Source organism: Athene noctua, chromosome 3, assembly GCF_965140245.1.
Source record: "Athene noctua chromosome 3, bAthNoc1.hap1.1, whole genome shotgun sequence".
NCBI classification, from domain to species: Eukaryota; Metazoa; Chordata; class Aves; order Strigiformes; family Strigidae; genus Athene; species Athene noctua.
In genome coordinates this window covers 56038171-56062999 of record NC_134039.1, presented here as the reverse complement: position 1 = coordinate 56062999, position 24829 = coordinate 56038171, and the positions used below count along the sequence as shown (strand labels likewise).

Sequence of the window (24829 nt, the reverse complement as noted above, 5' to 3'; positions counted from 1 at the left end):
AGCTCGTCTGCTGTTCCTTTCTTCTCTGCCTGGAAGGAAACCTTATATGAGTTGTAAATTGCCTCTTACTTCCTGGTTACAACTGGTATTTCTTTGAGCATTATTTCCCTAAACAAATGGTGGGACTTAAAATCTAACAATACTGTAAAGTGTGGAAAAAAAAAAATAAATAATCAAGTTATGCATTTCGGTGTTCTTTCTATTACTGAGTAATTTCAGTTCACGATCTACTTTTAATTCTTTCCATTGATAGCTCTACTGTGGTTCTGAGCTAGTAAAAAGAGTAAGAGCTGCCACGGCAGTAAGATTAGACTCAGAGGACAACTGCAAAATAAATTCCCTTGAGGATAAAGCAATGTCTCCTATCAACAGTGTATGCTATTTTATTGTATTATAGCTTCAGTTGGTGACCCTGATTAGTAAAGAGCAAGGCAAATTAATTTCTTCAGTAGTTTTTTAACTGTTGCGTTCTTTTCCTCCAGTGCCCCTTTATTGTTCTGTAGTTCTCTGAGTTTTAAAAGAATCCTTTTTACACTACACATTTATTTAAAACTAATAGTATTTATTTTTAAAATCATCTGGTGCAGATCTGTGACAGAAAAGATTACAAAGGGTGACTGAACCAGATAGCATTAGCCTTAACTAGTAGAAAGCCATAATAGCATATTTTGAATAATAAGATGTACCTGGATCCCATACAGATTTTCTTATGGTGTCCATTAAAAGGCTGTGGAATTTCATTAGCATTGTAATGTGCATAAGTAATATTGAAGTTTAAAGACAAATAGATAAATAAGGGGTTTAGATAGTGAAGAATTCATTAGATTAAGAGATAATGAACAGAATTACTGGTACAGAAAAACAGCTAGAATTTAATCTCAAAAAACCCCAGCATACTTCCATATTTTGAATTAACATAAGGAGATGGAATAATTATATTCAGTTATATAAAGTCTCTATATAAGTTAGAGGGTGAAGGGGAAAGATTCCCATGGAGGACAGGATGGTGCTACTTCATCAACCAGATTTTGAGAGTTCTTCCATTTTATTCTGTTTCCCCTTTTTGTTTAAGATCTTTCCCCCCTACTAGCATGCCCAGTATGGTACATCTTACTATGCTCAAAACATTTTAATCAAATACTACCTGAAATAAGTAAATTTGGGGGTTGGTTAGTTCTTTTTTTCAAGCTAAAAATGGAGTAACACATCAGATACTCAAAGGCTAAGCACTGCTTGAAATCCTGAAACGTGTTCATCTTCCATCTGGCCAAGCAAAACTGGAAAGGGAGCTGCTTTAGCTTTTGGAGCTGTTCCAAGCTGCTCCTTAACTGCTTGAATGGGTCAGTGTTAAGCTATGTGAAGAACTTTTCTTCTTCTTCTCACCTTTCCACCCCCTCTTTCCTTGAATTGAGAGTACATCAAAATCTGTGTTTCTGATGAAGCATAGCTAAATAAACAACATGATTTCTAACTTCTATGCAGTGCTTAGACAATTATTTTTCTTAACATCATTTTTGAATTGCCAGACTACTATGAAATGCAGTAAGGTGGGTTTTCATCTATATTAATTTACCAGACTAGAGAATGTATGATTAGTGTTAATAGAGATTAGATCCAGTATTCTCCAATATATAGAGCTAGAATGAAGTCTGGTTCACTTTTTTCCTACTCCAGAGTCTTTGTACAAAGCCTTTCCATATGATCTTACCAACACTGTTTCACAAACTCACCATTCTTTTCTATTTGACTTATTTTAATCACTAGAAAGCAAGAGCTTAGGATGTGGTTCACCTCTGTAAGCCATAAAGAACTAAATATGTTTTCAGTAATAAAACTGTTTATTGAAGTAGATCTAGATGCTAAATTTTCTGACTTAAACTTTCATATCATCTGAAAATCTGTCTTCTACCCAGGCATGATATTTAAACACTTTTGAATTCTTTTAGAATCCAGAATCTTTCATGTATTTCATGCTTTTCTTTCCCCAGATTACACTTTTCTTGCGACATCTCTATTTCCATAATTATCTATTTTGTGTGGGATGTTTTTTTTATGGACAGCTGGCTACCAAGGTGCTACATGGCAAATGCTATATAACTGTGTTCCTGTAGATTTCTATCTTGGATTATAAATCCACCACGCTCACTCAAAACTGCCTTGAATTACCTTGTTTTAACCCTGGTGTAAGAGCCTACATGCATGTAGCAGATTGTTACCCATATGTTCTTGGGTGTTATGGTACCTCAGTGGAAAAAGCAAGGTAGTCAAGAGTTTTATCTCTATTAAAGTATCCAAGATGAATTGAAAAGAATACATATGCATAAATACATTTTAAAATAAATAGAATCCTAAATGCAGTCATATTCTTGTTTAAAATAGCTTTGTGATTATTCTCAAAGTGTGTTAATAACTCTTAGTCCTTAGTGATTGTTCATATCATAAATAAGAGATCGTAGATTTTTGTTAATCATTTTTATTCTAAAAGTGCACTGTAATTGTCACGTTAAGTTCCTTGGCCAGGTCACGTATGATACTAACATTTGTAGTTTATATGGAAATACTTGCTTTTTGCTGTTTTACCACTTGTAAGCCTGTACACTATCTAACAGGTTGGGCTGCATTTGAACTACAGAAATAAATGAAGCATAACATTGTTAAACATTCTTAATAGTACCATGATTTTTCAAAAGTACATTAGCACAGTACACATTAATTGTAAATAATAATTTATGCCAGAGGCTTCAGTATTGTAGCACAGTGTCAGAAAGATGATGGTCTTCAAAGGATATTTTTTTTTAATGTTTTGGAAAACTCCATTAATTAGCATCATCTCTTTTCTGAACATAAACTATGCTAGTTTATTATTAATTTACATATAATCTGCTTCTGCACTGTTGAGACTTCTAAATAATTCAAAGAACAGAGATGGCCAAAATGTGGAAGTGATTGTAAAATGTCTGTGAAAATTTAAAATAGTAAGTACAGTGAGATTTGTTTCCTGGCTTTGAAGTTTGTGACTCTAAAAGATTATATATAGAGACCAGGTTTTGTATTATTTCATCAGTCAGTTGTACATTTAAATCCAAATGAAAAGTACTCCGGCAGTTGATCTGATTTAGGACTCTTCAAATGTGTGAAAATACTTATTTTGATAATGGAAATTGAGTGGATTTGTTTTATGGTCAGGCTGCGTATTCTTGTCTTATGTTACCTAGCTTTCATTGAAATTGGGAGTCCTTTCACACACTGTATGAAGTAGTTGAATGACAGTTATGTGTAGGGTTGGGATTAATTTATAAAGCTTTTATGTATGACTATAGACATTTATTCTGGAATCATGCCTGAACTATAGCTGTTCACTTTAACACTCACTTTTCCATAATATATACATTTATATCTGCATGTGTACTTGTGTACACACATGCATGCCCTTTTCTCTGGGAACATTCCAGTCTGACTTCCTGTACTAGTCACTATAAACGTTTGAAGGGATTATAAAGCGTGTTAAATTTTTTTAAGAAGGCAATAAATTATTTTTACAATTTTTCTGTTGTAATTGTTTAGAAACAGGTTCCTAGATGCCTGAGCACTTACTCTTATTTGTGCTGCAGATAAACTGATGCCAGGTTTGTTGTATTTCAGCAAAAAGTAAGCAGTTCAAAACCAAATAGCAATATTTACAATCAGGTCAATCATGCCATGCTATCTCATTCCACTCTGTCAAGTAGGAAAAAACAGTGCAGCTGTTGGTAGATGAGGGGAGGAGGATTAATATTCTTTGTGGTTCAAAAGAGGAACACATTAACATTCAAAGGGATTTAATCCCTGTAACATGCTTCTCCAGGAACTGTGCAAGTCAAGAGAGACCAAGTCATGATGTTACAATACAGAAGCTGTATTGCCACATGTCAGCTTTTTTATTTTAAAATCTATTTATGAAGCAGTGAGGGCTCTTAACCTCTCCCCAGCCTTTTTACAACCAGTGATTTGGGGTTTTTTCCTCTACTTCCCATGGAGAGGTGTTGTTTCTTATATCTATTCCTCTCCCTTTTTTTTTTCTTTTCTGTAGTGTGAAAAGCATTTGGGTTACTCAATAGTGTCAGTTCAGTAGACAGTGCAGTATGCTGAGGAAATTACCAATTAATTAAAAGAGCTATTTAAGATTTAACAAGATCATTATGCACACTTCATTACTAGGTTTTACAGTAAAAACTAAATTTGTCCCACAGGATTAATTAAAAGAGCAGCAGGCCTTATCTGTGTGGGTGGGTGGTGGTGGTAAATTGTAACAAAGCCACAGATTTTTCTCAGAATTTAATACAAAGAGCTTGGTCACCTTTTTCTTGATAGCTTCCTGTGATTTCATTGTTGTGTTATAATTCCATTTATTAAAATGCTGGTGTTGACTTACAGTAATGTTCAAACAACCATGTTTTCTTTGAGCAAAATGAGATAGTAAAGCAGTTAAATTAACAGCTAGTCTGTTAGTCGAGTTTAAATCATGCAGTTGTAACAGGATGTGTGGTGAGAATACAACCTAGAAATAAAAAATATATATAGTAAATAATATGATGTAACTTTTTAAAAAAATTTCAAGTCTCACCTTCATTAAAGAAAAATAATACACAGTTTCTTCGTATTTTTCAAACTTTTCCTGTCCTTTTATTAGGCAGTAAGTCTGTAAAGCCATTTCATCTTTGTAGCTTGTTACAAGAGAGGCCTTCAAAAGTGATTTGCTTAGTGGATCCTACCCTAATTGGTTTTACACGGTAGCTTTTAAAATTAGATTCAAGGGTGCTTCCCAGGCTCTAAGAAGACACAGAATATAGGTCACATTGAAGTTCTTTTCATTCTTAGGATATGCCATGGTGATCAGTATGCACCAGAGCTTATACAGAGTGCAGTTTAATAGGTGTATCTTGTTCTCACAATGATAGAAACAAATATTTCTTTGTTTCTCTGTCTACTTGTTGCCATATACATTTTCCTACAGCCTTCAAGGCAATGTCAGCTACTGTTTAAGGAAGAGGGACTTCACTGGAATATGCTAGCTGTGTGGATGTCTTTTATGGATTCTGGAGGTTTGGTTAGCAGCTCTTAAGGTGGACACGCATGATGCATTTTACCAGCCTTTGAAATTGCTGTGGTAATTCGCAGAGCAGGCTACTTGCAAGGTTTTCTGCAGGGACTTGTTAAGCGAAGTGTTATTGGAAGATTTGTTCAGTGAAATGAAATTAAGAGTATATTTTGTTTAGGCTTGGAAGCATTATAATTTTTCTCTCCAATGATTCAGAGTGATGCTTTGCTAGTGTAATTTTCAGAGTGCTTTTTTAAAAAACAAAAAAACCCTTTACTCTCAAATGCGTTGTATCACATTTACCTATTTTTTTGCTTAGACTTCTGAGTCTGTATATCTTTAGTGACACTATTTACCAATTAATATTTGCCATAAAACAAGTCTTGTAAATTCAGAGGAGGCTGTTACAGTGAAGAATTAAGAACTGAGTCAATTCAGTAATGTCCATACAGACAATCTAGGTTTTGATGTTACCAGCCACCATTTCATAGATCAAAAAGAACAATTTACTGTCAATTCTTGATAGCTTGTAATTTTTATTTTCCCAGTTTGTGTATCTGTCTAATACTGACTGGAATGGTGCCATATTTCCATATGAAATAACCTTGTGATTCATTCCAAATAAAAGCCTAAGAATGTAGTGGGACTATTGATACACTTCTACCTCTTCCCTTAAAGAAAGCTTGTTTATGATATATGGTGGTCTGGTGCTTAATGCAAATAATCACTTCATGCTTTGTCAGCTACCTAATTTGCCTTCTGTGTTGTAGTTTAGGAGACTGCCCTCATCCTGTTGCAGATACAGGTCTTAGTACTGTGTTAAGAATAATTTTCACCATGTATAGAAAACGTGCATAAAGTCACTTACTTCAATACCCAGTGCATCCCCTTTAGTCGAATAAGGCACAATGTCTCAGCCCTGTTTACTGAGCTTCTCTTCCAATACAGTGATTAATCTATAGTGTTAATTTTTCAAATCCCAAATCAGTCTCTTGTCAATCTCTTCAAATATTCTTTACCTTGCAATGTTTCTTCTACTGGGTCTATATTTACACTCCTGGTTTTAGTAGCAGATATATTTTAGATTTTTAGCTATACAACTTAGAATTATTTTACCTGGCATTTCCTTAGGGGGAAAAAAATCCAAAACCACACGGTAGTATAAATGAAAGTTCCCCTCGGGTCAAATACAGTCCTCTGTCATGGTTGCCAACTGCACCATAGACTGTAGTTCATAAACATGTAAAGCTGCCTTTGCTGTTGCTACCCTTATAGAAGCCTATTTCTAGAAGGTATTTCTTCATTTTTCTCATGGCCAGTAAATTGCTTATTTTCATTCTTAAGTCTTCTCCTAACTAATGGATACAAATTCTCCTTGTGCCAGTACTGTTCTCTAGTTTAATCAACTTTTCTTTTTGTAGTATTTACCCTTCCGATGTGTATATATAAAGCACTCATATCCTTTTTCATTTTGTTAGTTTAAATATGCCAGTCTGTCTCAGTCTTGAAAAATAGACTCTGTGTCCTCTTGATCATCCTAATAGTCTTTCATAGCACCTGCAGCAGTTTGAGTAATATTTCTTGAAACTGGACTATTCAGGGTGTTTTGCAAAGTTGAAGCATGCAAAGTTGAATGATATATTAGATTCAAAATTAGCATTTCTAAATTAGAAGGAAAATTAAGACGAGTTGGTTTGATCAGGCTAGAACACTGTATTCTAGATGATTTCTGAACTGTGTCATGTATTTCTTTTTTCAGAGGAAGGTATAGCTTAGAATTACAGTTGCCTTTTCACAGGTACTTCATCTCTAGGTGGTTTGAATCATTCTGTGGTAGGGCTCTACTTGGATCTTTCTTACGGTTGGTCTGATTCCAACTTAGCTCTGAAGAGCATAGCTTTGTGTTTATGAGCACTTTGCTTGGCTATACATCGTCTCCTTTGGCGTTTTCTTTGAGTCATTCTGTATTTACAGTAAGACCTTTGTATTTAGGAAGCCTCTAACTTTAGAGTAACAGATTTCACTAGCAGTTGCATGCTTCTGAGAAAATAATAATAATGAGCTCCAAACCAGCTGCTGAGTAGCTCTCATAGAAAACAGTCCCAGCCAAAGAGTTCCCTCTTCAATGTACACTGCTGTCCCATCTGGTTAGCCAGTACTTTCTCCACTGTAGTCATTTTCATTGCTTCCAGAGGTCTGGTATGTAAGGTACTTTATAAACCCAGATTTTCTTCCTCTAAACATTTCTGTTTCAATTTCTGTCTGCCTTTGATTAAACCCATCTTGTATTTTGTCATCAACTCGTGTACCTCTTAATTTAGAGGACTCGTGAAAATGCAGAACTCTTCCTTCAGGTCTTTCTCCCCCTTCCCCTGCTTTCACTGTGGATACAAATATTAGACAGTTCGTATCCAGATCCTGAACCCTTCACATCAGTTATCTCCAATAAGTAGTTCACTTTATTTCTTAAATTTTGTCCATTCTAATAATTTAAGTGGAATGAAATCTAATGTTTGAGACAACCAAGAATAAAATTGTATTAAGAAATTGAAGTAGCTTGCATAGTTTTATAAGTAAAAGGGTTTTATGGGAAATCCTATTCCAGTTTGAAACCACAAATTTCTTGTTATCTTTCATACTGTAGAGTCTGTAATACATTTAGTTTTAGAAGTTGTCTGTAGTTAGCTTACAACATTCTGATTATTGTACAGTTTTGAACAGATGAATGACCAGCAGATTTTGAGTAGCATTTGTCAGTGATATATCCAATAATATGAGTCACCTGGATTCCCTACAGATCACTATTAGTCTTCATATTCTTCCATATTTTTCTAAAGTACTCTGAATTTTCTGACACTTTACCATTACTTAATAAACTGGCAGATAGAAGTATAGACCAATTAGTTAGCAAAACTAATATGAATAAGTAATATTAATAATATTAATCAAGTTCTTGATGTAAAAATGTCAAAATAATTTTTTTTTCCTAAGCTAACAATACATATTTTGACATTTTGAAAATCTAACATGGTCAGCTTTTTCACAAGAATTAGGATATCTCTGGATCTGGGATTTATTGCCTTCCTTGTGGAAGTGTTATATTAATGTGATTCTTTTGTGTAACTAGAGCTTTCTACTTAGTCTGATACACCCTGTTATAGCAAATAAAGTTTTTATATGCTTCCTAAGTTACATGTGGTCAGAAAGGACAGATGTAGACTTGAGCCCTCAAGAGTCATTTGAATCCAGAAATATTTTACTCAGATCTGTGTGGTGGGGGTGGTGTGGGGGGGTGGAGTTGTCATTTGGGGTTTTTTTAACTGTACTCTTGAACCTTGCCTGTGTTTCACAAACAACACATGGAGAACCTGTGGGCCTGAATTTGGGACCACTGTAGGTTCAACCACAGACCAGGTTTTTTTCTTAGGTTATACACTGTGATCTTCATTTGTAGTATTACAGGCAATTCATCATTTGGGAACCACGGTTAGAATACATACTGTTTTGGTGATGTGTCCTGTTCATTGCAGAACTCATTTAATTCAGTCTGTGCTGCACATATATCTGACAGTATATTTTATTGCCAAATAATTCTTTCTTTTATGGTGTTTGCTAATATTTAGCAAATCTTTAACAGTACAGTATAATAGTACATTTTACACATCTGCCATAAAACCATGAATTCAGTAATGTCTTCAGAGCAGCTGGTCATTTTCTGTGAATTTATGACTTGCTGGGATGAGTTATTTAAGATAATCACCTAGCAGTTTACCTCAGCCAGCCATTCATTCTAAAGAAATGTCAAGAGCAAACGTGGCTAATGTAGGGTAAAATAATGTAAGATATTTTATTAAATATTTAGCTTATAATAGCAATAGTATTGATAGCTCTCAGCAATATTTAGCATGACATTTGTGTGTATGCAAACAATGTAGGTGTTGCTAATTTTTAGGGAAGAAAATACTGTATGGGAAAACAGTTGTACTGGAAAGGAAGCTTTTCAGTAAACTTTCAAACTATTAGATTTTTTTTGCTTTATGTAATGCGATAGCAGTATAAAGTTCTCTTTTTGGCAACTGGTGTAGTACAAGTACAAATGTAGCTAATGTACCTTCTGATTTTTTTTTAAACCTGTCAAAGACTACAGTAATGGAAGTTTTAATATTAGTGTCATTCAATAATATAAATACAAATGCATTTAATTTTCATTTTCTGTACAAACATTTTCTAAAGAATTTTTCCTTTAGCCAGTTCATGGGGAACCTCTTTTTCAATGCACACTTAAGCAGTTACTTGTCACAATGCTAGAGCGTTTGTTTTTCTAGTGTCTGAAGAGAAATTGTAGTTTTGGGATAGTGTTGCAAAGTAATGAGCACAGGTTGTTTATTTCGGGGATTTAAAGGAGCATCTCTGCCTTTTCTTGAGTAATGGAATTGGTTCATTCTGAAATTGTTAGAAATTTTATGTATAGAGGATTTTCTTAATATCTGTCACCAATTAAGGCCTCAGTTGGGAATCAGCACAGTGCAGAATATATTATTAAATTTATGTAGTTGACCCAATAGTGTCCTTATTAGCATGATTATCAAGCAAGGGTGAATCTTTCTAAATTAATTGCAATGAAATATTTGTATAAAGAGATAACTATAGGTCACTGTATGCTTTACAGAAAACTATCTCATTTATTAAAAGATCTTTTCTCACTAATCTCTCATGCAGAAGAGTGGATCAGACCCACCATGAGAATGAATCTAACCAAATTTTTCTAGGGCACTGTACATTTTAGATAGAGAATTGTTAGAAATATTGGCACCACCATCCATTGCTTGTCACCAAGATAAAAAGGAAACAATTCTATTTCTGTGCTGTTTCATGTTTCTAAAACATTATATACTTTATGGGGTCAAAATAGTTTGTACAGAGTCCTAAAAATTTCCTGCACTTGATGGGAGCTCCTCTTCAGCAGTTTCATCCTCAGTAGTACTGTAATCAGTCTGACTGATTACTCACAAGAGAGCCATAATTAATGTAGATTTCAGACATTTTGTATATATTTAACAGAACAAGATAATCATGTAACCTTTGTATTAAGGGGAGTATTTTTGTGCTGAACACTATAGGGGCTAGTTTATTGTACAGTTAAATCTGAATGCATAGCTTCCTTTTTCACAAAGCATGTATTAAAAACTGTAATTTGGTAGCCCAGTGATGCTTTACTGAGCAAGCCTTAAACCTTTATATGAATACACTAACATTCTCATAATGGCCCTGATTGCCCAGTCCAGTGAGAGGACTAGGCTGGGATGTGAACCTTGAAGTTATCTGTATGAATAGATCTTACAGGTAGTAAAAAAATGCTCATGTTTCTCATTCTTGTCTTCTACTCTGAGGACATTTGCTGCTACTTAGATAAATGTACTGAGCTGATTTTACAGAATGATTCAGCAAGGCATACCCCTTTTACTTAGGGAAACTAGAGTAAATGTTTCTAGAGTAGTATTTTAATAAGTAGTAGCCCTATGTTGTAGTGCTGCAACTCTTCAAACTCATCATTTGAAGCAATAAGCCTTATCCTTAATCTGCATATTTATTATAGTTATGTTGACTTTAAACATAGAATTTAAAAAATACTTTTCAAAAGTCCATTCAGAATCTTAGCCTGTCTTGTTCTAGCCTGTTACAGCTTTGTGCTAATTCAGTCTCCACTTTTTCCACAAAGACAATAAAGTAAACAACAGAGTAAGTCTGTAAAAAGTGAACTAAAATGCAAAGCATGTCGGCATAGGCAGTGAGGTGAAGTGGTTACTATGGAGCCAACAAACCCAGCTTCCAAATATCACACTTGGCTTTCTTAGGTTATATATCCTTCATTCAGTGCTAGATTATTTTCTTTGCAAAGTTTAGTATCATTCAAGTGCAACTGTGCAGCCCAGAGGATGTTACACAGAATGTTTACAAGGTACAACTTGAGTCTGACAAAATTACAAAATGCAGCGGTAGCCTGTGAATGTACAGAGTGTTCTGAACTCAATAGAAACAACTGCCCATGTTCAAAGTATGATTCAAACTGTTTCTATATTTTAGTATCTTAATTTTAAGTAATTGTTTTCAAAGTATTGACTGAAATATGTGAGTGCTGACTTCATGCACATTTCCCAAATTACTGACGACACAAGATTTTCAAAGTGTCCTGTGCTACCAGGCTCCCTTTTGAGATGTCCTGATCTATCTTCCTTCTTATTGTAGAATTTGCCTTCATCTGTTTGATAATGTTTAACCAGGCCTTTCTTTATCCCTAAACTGGGCAAGCAGAGTGTCTTCATCAGAGCATTTTCATTGGAGCATATGCTTACAAAAGGTGCATTTTTTTCTTCTTTAAATAATTTGTGGTCTGGAAGTCAAACCATGAAGGAGCCTTCCCTGCTACTTTGCAACTATCAAAAAAAAAATCTATAGAAAATATTAGCTACAGCTTTAGACTTCTGGCTAGCGATCAGCAAGCCCTAAAAATTTCATTCACTTGAGAATTAGCTGATAAAATATTAAATAAAACACAACAATTGAGTGTTTACCATTTGGAAAGCCTTTGGCAAAAGACTGAAAGTAATGTCCAGTCCTTGAGTTCACTGCTTTGCTATCACTAACAAGCTTGGGTTTATATGTATTAAGCCCCATTTGAAGATTAATTTATTTGATTACTTCCATTATTTTTATTAGAAATTTTTGAAAAGCCACCTTCTGCCTATATGATGACATTAGGAAGGTTGTATACCCTTTTTCAGCACTTAGTTGCATTAACATTCCTACTGTGGCACTTTGTGTTTGGTGTACTGCCAGCAAATTAAGTTGAATTGAGTGTGGAGTGGTTTTGCGAAGTTCAGCGTATGAAGAAACATCTAGTACATGCCAGGCACTGACCATAGCAGCACAGAAAAGTGCAGAAGGGAAGGCCTGACTCATGTATGTTTGAGAAGTGAAAAAGAGAGTTTGTATTTGGATTGAGAACTAGCTAAGTGAGAAGAAATGGTGAAACATAGGGAAGGCCAGACAATCTAAGAACGGGTGAACAGAGATAATGAAGGGTCTGCTCTGGCTGTTTGTCCAACAAAAGTCCTGAGTCAGAACTTGGGACAATTGAACATATTGGGGATGCTAGTAAGTGTTTCAGTCATTTGAAGAGTTCCTGTAAGTTACCCTTTCAGTTACAGATTCCAAGGTGAGTTGCATATGGAAAATGCATGTTTGCATTTTCCACAAGACATAGACTGGACTGACAAAGTTCAATTTCTAATAAGAATGGCTTTTAAAATGTAATTTCGTTTTACAACTAAAATAACATGCACCCATGATTCATACAATATCTCTTTAAATAGAGTAGAACCTTAGGAAAATTGGAGGAGGACAGGACCTCAGGAGGTCATCTGGTCTAACCTCTTGCTCAAAGCAGAATAAACCTCAAAGTTTGGTCAGGTTGCTCAAGGCCTTGCCCAGCTGAATTTTAAAAATAACAAAGGATGGAGATTACATAGCTTCTCTGGCTCTTATTCTGCACTTTTTGAAAGAGTCTGGCTGTGTCTTCTTCCCCTTTAGGTACTGGAAGACTGTGATTAGATTCCTCCATGGCTTTCTCTTTTTCCAGGTTAAGCAAACCCAGTTCCCTGCATCTCTTCTCATATGTTATGTGCTTCAGCCCACAAACCATCTTAGTGGTTCTTTACTGTACATACTCCAGTTTTTCAGTGCTTTCTAATTGGGTGTCAAAAGATGATAGAGGAATTATTCAGAATCAGAAAGGTTAGTTTCTATTTTTTAATCTTAGAACTGGAAAAGTCTTTGTTGTTTACAGTTTTCTTAGAGTTCAGATACGTGTGAAATCATTGCAACTAATTTTAAAATTTATGAAATATTTTTCTACAAAAATGTCAGCCTTTGGTGTAATTAGCTCTAGGGTTTCTGGAGCTGCAGAATTATATAAATTATTTCAGTATTTCCTTCATTGAATCCTTAATAGTCCGATTTAACTAATAACATTATTTACTGTTTCAGTAGTTGATTATTGTAAGCAAAAAGGCAATATGATGAATATCTTTGTTTAACAGATTAAGTGGATTTGAAGCACAATATTGATCAGGATGTTGTCATTATCAACCATAATCTGTTTGGAGGGGAAGAAGAAAGTTGCCTTCCTCTACTGAGTCCTACTTCTAACTTTACAAAAATTGCATGTATCTATATAAATGCTAGAAGTTATGTTAAAGGTGTCTAAATTAAAAATTATTAGGAGTGGATATTTACTGTCACTTCAGTAAACCTAAACCAGTTAACAGTTTTGTGCAATGATTTCCATATTTAGATGTTAGTTATCATCACAGTACCCATTTGGTATGTGTACTTTCCCTTCCTTTGATCTTTTTATAAAAATATTGTAGTTTTCTAGTATTATATACCTCCTAACTTTTGATAACACTAATTTTCCCATGGTGAAGCAATTGTGTTTAATCAAATTGACAATTATTTGGAAATTATTTGGTCAGAATGTTTTTAATGTAGGATTTAAAAAAAAAAAAAGTAAACACCACAAATACACAAATATAACTATTAAGATTTTTAGATTAAGATTCATGGGAAATTATATCAAGGACAAAAACAACCTTGTATTTGGTTTTCTATGTAGAAGTGAATTTAAACATAAGCAAAGGATAATAGGCACTAAAGAGACCATTCATTTTAGCAGTGTTTTGAGCAAAGTGGATAGTATCCAGAAGGAGTTCAAAGAGCTTTTTGTAGGTTGAAATGAAAGCTTAATGAAAAAATAAACAAATTCAGCTCAGTAATCCTGTTTTTACTTATCTAGCACAGCTGTAGTTAAAAGGAGTTTCTGTAAAATGTTTATCAACTGCAAAACATTTTTTATTCTAATCTATTCCTGAGTAGAGTTGGGGTGTTTTTATTGTTCTTGTAATGTGGTGGTCAGGTATGGGATATAGGGAGTTCAGGAAGTTGGGATATAGGGAGCCTTTGCATAATGTTTATTGTAGTCAATATTGTGTTTCTTTTACATTTTTAAATGTAATTTTTTAATGTACATAAGAGTTTTTTTAATGGATTTGAATGTCTATCAAGATTCACATTTCTGCTATTGATAATGTTTTCAGCTTAAGTTTTGCCTTTATAACTGCTTTTTTAAAATGGGTTCCCAGTATAGAAAGTACTCTTGAATTCAAAGTCCGAAGTAACCTATTTCTTAATTGGAGTCAAGATCATCTTGCTCCAAGAAGTGCTGAACATCCTTTCTGAGGTTTGCTGGATCAAAATCTCATTGTCTGAATGCTTCTCAGACTGTTGTCAGTCCTACAGTTTCCTACTAGTCCTGAAGTGTTTTATCCCAGCCTCATCACGTACACTTTTGACATGTTGCTAGCAAAAGCCCAATCCCTTGGGAGGTGATGGAGGAAATCTTCCTGGAAAGGATTTCCAAAGTAATGAAAGACAATAGTTCAGCATGGATTTATAAAGGGGAACTCAAGGTTGACTTAACCTTCTGCAATGAGCCGACTAGCTTGGTGGACAAGCAGAAAGCAGTGGATGTTGTTTACCTGAACTTTAGTAAAGCCTTTAACACTTATCTCCTGTAACATCTTAGACAAGCTGACAAAGCGTGGGTTAGATAAGTAGACAGTGAGGTAGATTGCAATGTAGCTGGATGACCAGGCCCAGAAGGTTGGTTGGGATCGGGGTCACAAAGTCCAGTTGGAAGTGAACCACTACTGGGGCCAATACTATTTAACATCTTCATTAATGATCTGTATGGTGGGACGGAAGGCACCTGCAGGAAGTTTTCAGATGGTACAAACCTGGGAGGAGTGGCTAGTACACAAGATGTTGGGGCCACCACACAGAGGGACCTCAGCAGGCTTGAGAATTGCAAGGGTAAAGGCAGAGACCTGCATCTGGGGAGCAATAACCTCAGGCACCAATCCACACTGGGGACTGGCTGGTGGTAGAGCAGCTTGATGGAGAAGGACATTGAGGTCCTGGTGGACAACAAGCTGAACATGAGTCAGCAATGCTCCCTTGTGGCAAAAAAGGCCAACAGCATCCTGGGCTGCATTAAGAACAGTGTTGCAAGCAGGTTAAGGAAGATGATCCTTCCTACCTGCACTGCTGAGGCTGCATTTGGAGTACTGTGTCCAGTTCCCCAGTACAAGAGAGACATGAGCATACTGGAGTGAGTCCAGTGCAGGGCCACAAACGTGATTAAGGGACTTGATCATCTCTTATATGAGGAGAGACTGAGAGACCTGGGACTGTTCAGCCTATAGAAGGCTCAAGGAAAACTTATCAATGTGTACAAATAAAGGATGGGAGGGAATGAAGGAACTATACTCTTCCCAGTAGTGCCCACTGACAGAACAAAACACAGTGGCACAAATGAAAACAGATGAAATTCCATTGGAACATGAGAAAATTTTTCACTGTGATGGTGGTCAAACACTGGAACAGGTTGCCCAGAGAGGTTTTGGAGTCTCCATTTGTGGAGATGCTCAAAGCTGGACTGGACATGGCCTTTGGCTTCAGCTGACCCTGCTTGAACAGGGGGAGTGGACCAGATGAGCTTTATAGGCCACTTCCAGCTTCAGTGATTCTGTGATTTTCCAAGTCAAATCCAGACTATAGCATCCTGTGTAATGACTGTGCTTATAAAGTAGCTTTGGCCAAGCTTAGCTCTTGTGATTTTTATTTATCTAATTATTTATTTATTTTAGAATCTGCAGGTAGTGATTTGGATTTTGTTACAGAATATATCTTCGTAATACCAGTAATAAACATTTTGAGATGCAGACTTTTTGACTGTTTAAGAAATTGTCAGTACATGTATCTGTCTTGCCTAAAAAATCTTCAGATGAAGTCATAACTTCTTCAGATATTCTAGTGAGGGCTGCTGTTTCATCCTACTTCTTCTATACAGTACTCACAACAGCAGAACTGGCCACAGACGCAGGCGCTGCTCTGACAGTGGCCATAAGCCCAGGAAGCCTAGCTACACAGCTGCTGTATAGCACAAACAGAACAGTTGCACAAAAGATGGAGATAAATGCTTGTTTCATTTAATTGATTTTGTGTATTAGTGATAGGCTACTTTAGTTGCAGGTTTTTTTAGGACCATATGTTAGGTATAGTATTAACATTTTTATTTAATTTACAGGATGGGGGTCTGCTTCTAAATAATCCTTCTGCACTGGCAGTTCATGAGTGCAAGTGTCTTTGGCCAAATGTTCCATTGCAGTGTCTGATATCACTGGGCACCGGTCGATACGAAAGCGAGGGAAGGACCAGTGTCACATACACCAGTTTGAAAGCCAAACTCACAAATGTTATCAGCAGTGCAACTGATACAGAAGGTTGGTGACTTAAGATACATTTGTATTGTGACTGTTTTCAGGTTTTTTAAGTTTCTTAGAATTATTGTTCCAATTCAAAGAGCAATCTGCAACATTTTGTCCTTCCCTTTCTCACCCCATTGAAACTACTTGAAACATGCCTTTTTGTAACTCATTATGTATAGTTGGTGTTTTAGTACCAGTATTACAGGTATTCTGGAGATGATAATATGAATGTTTCTTAGCCCTATCTCCATGAATCTTTATCTTCACTGTGTTGTTGCTAAGTTCTTTTAGTTTGAGTTCTCCACTGTTAACATGAGGTTGGTGACAAGGGTATACGAAACATAAAAGATACTTTAGATTTTGTCAGAATGACAATGATAATCCAACAGGATTTATATAAAGCAATATGCTTTTACTCATGCTTCAGGATAAAGGCATATTCCAGGATTATTTTAAACAGACAAATGATATTTTCTTATTTGGTTTGGTTTTCCCATAAACAGAAATGGTTAATAAATATAGATCATTGTTTAGTTTTCAACAGCTTCAGGAGAAGTATTATAGTTCTGTTGTGTTCTATATGTGTTTTTATACATGTGTTTTCCAAGGACTAGACTGTCCCTGCCAGTGATCGTGACTTCCATTGCTGTCGGGAGGAGCCAAGCATGTGTTTTTGAAAATAAACTCTGTTCCTAGGACAGGAGTACACTGGAACTCATCATTAGCAGTTTACATCTCTTTTGGTTTTATAAATGGGAAATACTGATACGCAAATGCTTCCCCCCCCCCCCCCTTTACAAAGGAAATTGATACTGTAAAAGGCTAGGGAACAACAAATACTCTTATAGTCTATATTCCTTGCTGCATGGTATCTGTCAACTGACTGTCATTAGTAAGAAGCAGCCAGATTTCAGGGCACCTTTGGTTTTTGCACAGTCTTTTTTTTGCACGTGGAAAAGGAGTGGGAACTCTGGGAGGGAGAGAAGTGCTGTCTGCGTTCTATCAAGGGAACAAAAAGCTTTATTGCAGATCAAAAATCAGACAAGAAATGTGATGGGAAAAGAAGGAAAGGGAAGTTCATTGTGGAGACCAAAGGAGAGAAAATGGAAAGAGGGGAGAGTAGATTTGAGCAAATGGGAAGTTAGATTATGAAGAAAAAAGGGGAGAGTATTAAATAGGGCAAGAAAGACCGGGTGTGGTGAGGCAAGAACAGAGACACAGCTGAGTAATTTACAGGAGGAGGGACCAAGCAGAGAAGATTTCAGGTTACAAAGAATCTTTTGCTGTAGTCTTACCGTGATGGTTTTTTAGCTTTAAATTTTTTATATAATAGTAGATGTTTAAAAGAATGGAGGAGCATGGTAAGAATGCAGAGAAGATGGAAATAAAAGAGAGTGAAAGATGAAGGGAAGTCATGGAAGTGGAATTTTAAGGGAGCCAACAAATAGAAAAGCGGTCTAAAAGGAGAGAGAAAACAGGTTATTAAAAAAAAGAGGAACATACAAATACATTACATAGCCAGTTTATTATCGTAGTAGTTAACTGTTACAATTTAACTTGAACATTTTAAATTAAACTAATGTTCAATTCAAACCAAAATTTGTAGTAATATATAAAAAAATGAATTAGTTGAAAACAAAAGAAAGCTCTAAGCCTACATATGTTTTACTGCAGTCTTTGAGATTAGAGAAGAATATATAGCTGTCATTTTCATAATACCTACTTCCAATAGTACTGAGTGTAACAAATCATGGGTATCCTGAATGGGAATATGTAAGTTATATTCCTGCTCTTCAGAATGCACTCTCACTTGTAAAGGAGCACAATGTAAATGTAATTGAAAATCTGGATAGCTGCAAAGGCTTCTGAATTCTCATATCAGTGAAGTAGTCTTAGAATAAAAGATTAAGCTTTTCCAGAGTAAACAGAGCTACAGGATTGTTTGTCTTATCAAAACCCCTTTTTCATTAGAATGTTTGCAATGCTGGAAAAATGTGTACTCAGCAAAACAGCATGTATTTACACGTACTGTGTCACTCCAGAGCACTCACTGTTCAGAGACTGTAGGACTATTTGTCTCATGTAAATATAACTGTTTCCTCTGTTTGTTTTCGATGCAGAAGTTCACACCATGCTGGATGCACTGTTACCTCCAAATACTTATTTCAGATTTAACCCTCTCATGAATGAAGACATACCTCTGGATGAGAGTCGTAAAGAGAAACTCAATCAGCTGCAGACAGATGGAATTCGTTATTTAGAACGAAATGAAGAAAAACTGAGAAAAGCTGCAAAAATATTAATACAAGAAAAAACAACTTTGCAGAGACTTCAGGACTGGATAAGATTAAAGGCTGACATGTATGAAGGCCTTCCATTTCTTTCCAAACTGTGACTATGTAATGCATGAAAGATCATAAATGTAAATCTTGTTCTAGAAAATCCATTCAGTACTATAGAGGAAGAATGTTTATTGGGGGTACATAATATCTTTGGAAAGCTATCAGAATTCTGGAGAAAGCAATTCAGGATGGCTATTTTGTGCAGACTTACTTGATGCAATGTTTTATGGTGTTAATTTTTGAACTTTACAGATCTTACTGTTGCTCTGAAAATTATGAAGAAAAATGTGCTATGCATTTTTTGATGTATGTATCATACTTATGGCGGCAGTAAAACTTTATCAATGACCAGGCTTATTCAAAATTAACAAAAAATAAAATCCTCATTCACTTTAGTGTAGGCAATATACCTGTTAGGCTCTTATGTAGCCAGTGAATTTAATAGAAATCTAATGTTCCTACAAAACTTTTACCCGTGTTAATTGCACTTTTACATTTGAAAGGTAACATTTAAATTCGTTTTTTTATTTTTGGTGGATTTTGTACATAACAGTATTGAGTAAAATGTTTGGATGACTATAAATGGCATATTAAATTATCAACATTAACTCATATTTTTACAACTTGCTGCTTTTTGTTTTTATTAGGATAACTTCAGTTTGGTTCATTTGTTATTTGAAAATAATCACAAGCCCCAAAACTTCCCTTGAGCAGCTATTCCTGTTACAGGATAAAGGAAATAAAATCTTGAAATAGTTCATGTGAGAGAGAAGCTTACTACAGAAGCCTTGGTTTTGGATGCCAAGCTTCAGGTGTCTCTAGTCAAGAAGAAAATGAGCAGTTGATACATGAAATAATCAGTTATTCATTTCCTTTTGTCTTCTTTCATATATTCATCCTCTTGAAATTAGTGTTATGAAGTTGAGTTTTTAAGCTTACTGTGATCTTACTGTTCATTCCTTTGCAACTTTCTGCTTACGTCAGGAAGAGTGGTGTGGTAAACTATGACAATATAGTATGTCAATGAAACGTTTTCAACAACAGAAGGTATGCGTGAGCTCTTCGAAACAGTATGACTGCAGTGAAATTTGAGTTAGACACAGCTGCTGTCACATGGTGGGCATGTACCCATTAATAAGATTACTTGACAGGTTTCTTGGTGAGTTTTTTGCATCTTAGCCACAGTACATGAAAATATTTACTAGAGAAAAATGTATGGTTTATGCAGTAGATAAAATATCCAGTTTCACCAAAAAACAGTGCATTTGTCACTTTGCCTTTTAGGACTAATCACCTACCATTGCATTATCTACTAAAAACAATATTTACTTTGATAGTCATCTTCTGTACTTGTCTTAAAACATTGAAAATTTTATGAGGCTGCCTTTAGGAAAGGAACGTTGAGGAAGACAGCTGAGATCCTTTAGTATCTTAGGAATTGCTACATAGTGTTCCCTGATTGTGCAAAAACCCTTTTGATTTGGGCTGTTCTTGTTTTTAATCTGACATATTTTTCATTTTTACCTTTGTCGTTTTACTCAGATATCTATACTTTTCTGATGCTCCCTCAGTTCTCTGGCTTGTTTTTGCCAGTGAAGCCAGTAAGTGTCATTAGTGCATAAGCTGTAGCCTTCGTGTTTTTTAAATTGTTTTCTAGGTGCGTAAGTGTTTGGCGGAGAAATTACTCTATAACTTTTGGAGTTATAAAGTGGGTATGTTTATTCAGCGCTGGGCGCATGGGGGATCGCTCCACCACAAGCATGCGCATCGTTTGCATCACTAAAGAAGCTTTTGTCATTCAGTATGTGAGGAAGGGAAAAGGAGAAACAGAAAAGTTGAAAAGCTGCAGCATTTTAAAAATAAGTAGAAGAATGTATGTTGTTTACTCCCCTCTCTCCCCCTCCCCCCCCCCCTTTGTTTTTTTAAACTGTGAGCACCAAAAGTAGTTCCTTGAATACAGCAATACGGAAAGTTTTATGATCTTGGTGCAAACGTACTTGGTACAACTTACCTTTATTTCAATTACTAAGAACTGAGTAAAAGAATAACAAGATCAAGCCTTTCCCATTGGTGTGAGATTGTTGGCATTTCATTTTTATATACTTTGTTCTGATCAAGGTACCTTGTGCATAGTTAAGCTGTGCTGCCAGCATCCTAAATCAGAACAGACAGTATAGGATAGTCTCATTAACAACATACATAGTACACTTCCCCTGACAATTACAAAGTTACAGCATCATCTATAAGGCTAGCAAAGGCATTATTCTGAATTCATAAGTTTTCAGTCATAGCTTTTTGGGTTAAGTATTTAGTCAAGAAAACACCTGTGGTGGACAAAGCAATAACATTTCCATTTAATTTTTATACGAATAAAACCTGTAGGTTACTAATGGTCAGTCTGTGGGGTTAGTGTGTATACTGAGCTAGCCTTTGCAAGTGTAATATTTCTTTGCCATAATGCAAGAATTTTTCTTCAGTGAGAAGTTCTCAGTATACTGTGGATAAATTGAACATATTTGGAGTTGATTAGAGAATGGAAAGCTACCTTTTGAGTGAGTACAGAATATCTCAAATTAGCTTTATTTAAATATCAGGTTATTGCTAGTTATTTACAAGCTGCCTGCAAAGCTTCCACTATGGCTCTGTTGAAAAATCAGACATTTTGTTTAGAGCCATTGGTTTTTCTAATCTGCCTTCCAGAAGACTACATTAAACATATTCTGGGCTAAGGAGTATAGCTATTTGGCTGACTGTTGAGATCCCAAATTTAAGAGGTTACAGTGTACTTGCTAATTAGGAACATCTATACTGTCTCCATGTTACTTGACATGGCCTTTCCAAGTGGATTTACATGAAAGAATTTAATCAGCTCACATGAGTGAAGGCAGGTACCATTTTGCCTTCAGAAGAGTACTTCCAAAATGGTACTTGCAGCTGCTTGCCTTCTCTCTGCAAAATCAGAGTGGGTAGCTTCAGCTCACAAACTAGGAATGAGGAGTGCATGGGCTTCATGTTAACTTCTGTGAAGCTTGATTGTAATCTTTGGTGTGTACTAGAGGAAGTCTGGTTCTGAGTTGCATAAATATTAATATTTGAGGTGGAGCACATGTATGTAAGGATAGACAACAGCAACCACACTAGGTAAATCTCATGAAACACCAGTTCACTCTTGTGCCCAGAGAATGTAAAAACATCATAACTCTTAAAGTGATGAGGTCAAGGCTACATATAAAGAGCAAGAAGGAAAGGCTGTATTTAAATCAGGTTCATTCTGTGACGAGATTCTGATTCAGTTTAAATGTATGGCTAATTTTTTACGTTGCTGTCTGGAGGAGAGAGAGGGAGGGAGGAGTTTCAGGGCAGGATCTGCATTTGATTACAGTTTTTGCTGGAAGCTACTATCTTCATTCACCCTTTTTCCTCTTCTTTATTGCTGCAACTATTTTTTTCTTAGGTGTGGCTTTTAAAAGTACACATGGAATTAAGATAGAGAGTAATTAATTCAGACAGATTTAGGACGCTGTGTATAAATTCACAAGATCCATGTATTGAATCCTTTCAAACTAAAGTCTTTGATCATCAGTGTTGCAAGTGCTGAACAGTCTATCAGGCACTAATGAGGAGTTTGCTGTTCCCACTAAACCACTTTAAAATGTGCAGGTGCAACATTTTATTACTCCATCTGTAATTAGTTTTTAGTTACTTCAGAAAAATATTAGCAGTTTGCAACTATTGTGGATGTGTTCCTACAGCACTGTATATAAAGTGAAACTTTTCAGGAAGTCCGTTGAGGCTTTGGATGTGGAATCCCACATGATACTTTAATACAGGAAAATGGAATAAGGAGAACTGTAGAGGAATCAGGACTGGCTAAATAAGGAAGAAGAATTTTAAATTAAGGGGGATCATTGATAGGGAGCAGAGGGATTAGTTCTGGGTCAAATACTAGCATATTTTAACTAACCATTTGGGGGGATTGAAGAACATGGTAATTCTCTTCACAGGTGAATCTAGGAGTGATCATGAATATTTTGAACAATAGGATTTCAGTGCAGCATGGATTTGAGAATAGGCTAGAATGAAAGAAAGTGCCTCTGAAGAATAAAAATGTAAAATTATCAGTGGGAGAATGAATACTCTAATGCAGAATATCATGTTAAAAGAATGCTGCGTTGAAGAAGTACCCTTGGGAATGCTGTGCGGTTATCCAGTTAAACTGAAACTGAGTTAGCAGTCACAGCTACAAAAATAACCGTGTATCAATCACCAGAGAATTCCTTGGTCAGGAAAATGTGAACTAAACCTAAAAGAACGAGATATCAATGTAGAGTTTTGAATCTAGAATAAGAAATCGCAGGAAGATAGTAGTTAAGCATTCTGCAGTCCAAGTTACTCATGAGTTGAGAGAAGAGAGGGTTTGTCTGCCCAGATGAGTGTTCCCACTTGAAAATGTGCCAGGTTTGCATCCTGGGAAGAAAATCAGGAAGATCGCGCTTTAGTTTAGAAAGTGTGATAATGTCAAATCTTTGTAAAATGGATATAATGTCCTTGCTCTGATTTTGAAAGGCAGGAGGAAATAGTCTGGATCGGGAAATGAAAAGGTATAGACATAAAGTAATCTCCCTTTATGCTAAGTCAGAAAGAGAAAAAGCCTCTAGGTCATCTCTTAGCTTCTAATTATCTATGCAGGAGATCTTAATCGAAGGAGGTTTCATTACCAAAGGAAAGAAGATAAAACTTTTAAATGTTGAAGTGTGATTACTGGTTTTAGGATATTTCCTGTCAGTGTCCATTCCAGCAGTGATACAAAGATATTGCTCAAGGCACAGGCAGCAGCAGTTGAATATAATTATAGTTTTGGTCACTGCTATTAGAGAAAGAGATATTCAGACTAAAACAGATGCAAAGAAGGGCTGCCAAAAGCAAGATTAAGAGAGCATGGTTTGTTTCGTCTAACAAGACAAGGGGTGGGAGGAGGGTACATGCTGCTCTTTAAAAATGCTTCAAGGAGGAAAAGATAATAAGCTTGAGGATAACACTTGCATAAAACCAAAGGTGCTCAAACTGTCCAGAAATAAATTTAGCTAGAAAGTGAAAAGGTGCTAAAGCCCTGAGGAGCAAGATTACAGAATAGCAATACAGAGAATTAACAGAGTAAAAGAAACTGTTTTAGTCTAAGTTTTAGAAATGGAGCTCATGAATGGGGCTCTGTAATGCATTATGAGAATGGCTACCAGTCTCTGGGCCCAACTGAATCCCTTCTAACCTATGCAGCAACTAAGAACTTGTTAACCCCTTATATATAATAGAATCCATAGGCTTATGAAAACTTCTAACAGCTCCTTCTCATTAGGCCCAATAGAGAAGGATTATGTCTTGTCTTTGAGCCATCACTTACAAGGCAGTTCATTTATTTTGCTTTCCTTGCCTGGCGGGTAAAGGGAGTTGACAGAGGCTGAAGTAATACAAGACACATGACAGGTGAAGGAAAAATCTGCTGTGTGCTTATTACTCATTGGCACCATTAATTTTTCATCAGAGATTAAAATACTTAAATGCTGCTGGGTCAACAAATAGTGCTGATATTTTTCCATTAAAAGACTGTTCTCAAAATGACAAGTATTAAATACAAACATAATCTGTTGTAGGAGAGGCTGTGTTAAGGCTTCCTCTTTCTGCTTAAGGACTACACTCCCAGGCACAGCTGTGATAAACCTGTAGTCTTTTGCACTTAACTATATGAGGCAAGAAGGCAAATCCCCTTTTTTTTCACTGTTGCCTAAAAATTGAGTCAAATTTTTAGACCTTGCAGAATGTTCTATTTGAGGGACAGTTGGGTGCTAGAAGTAAGGTATATAAAGTGTAATCATATTCATTTACAAAGAAAAATAAGCATGCTAAATGCCTCCTCCTCAAACTGTAGGAACAGGATGAGTAGGCTCTTTCCTTGCTCCAGCCACACATCACTGGGGTGTGAACTGAAGGGGCTGCTGTCCCAATTCCCCTGTTTGCTGCTCAGCCTC

At 35.9% G+C, this 24829-nt stretch overlaps 1 protein-coding gene across 6 annotated transcripts in view; it reads left to right on the top strand.

Annotated features, from left to right (window-relative positions):
- The window catches only part of PNPLA8 (patatin like domain 8, phospholipase A2), a 39430-nt gene extending 19793 nt beyond the window's left edge, over positions 1 to 19637 (top strand). For 2 of the 6 annotated variants that reach the window (XM_074903097.1, XM_074903098.1), the window contains exons 9-10: positions 16284 to 16479; positions 18585 to 19637. In XM_074903097.1, coding sequence (XP_074759198.1) covers positions 16284 to 16479; positions 18585 to 18859 — 471 coding nt within the window. In that variant the 3' untranslated portion in view covers positions 18860 to 19637. The remainder of the gene's footprint in view (positions 1 to 16283; positions 16480 to 18584) is intronic. The other 4 variants (XM_074903099.1, XM_074903100.1, XM_074903096.1 and 1 more) reach the window with 3 other exon arrangements.
- The last annotated feature ends 5192 nt before the right edge of the window (positions 19638 to 24829 follow it).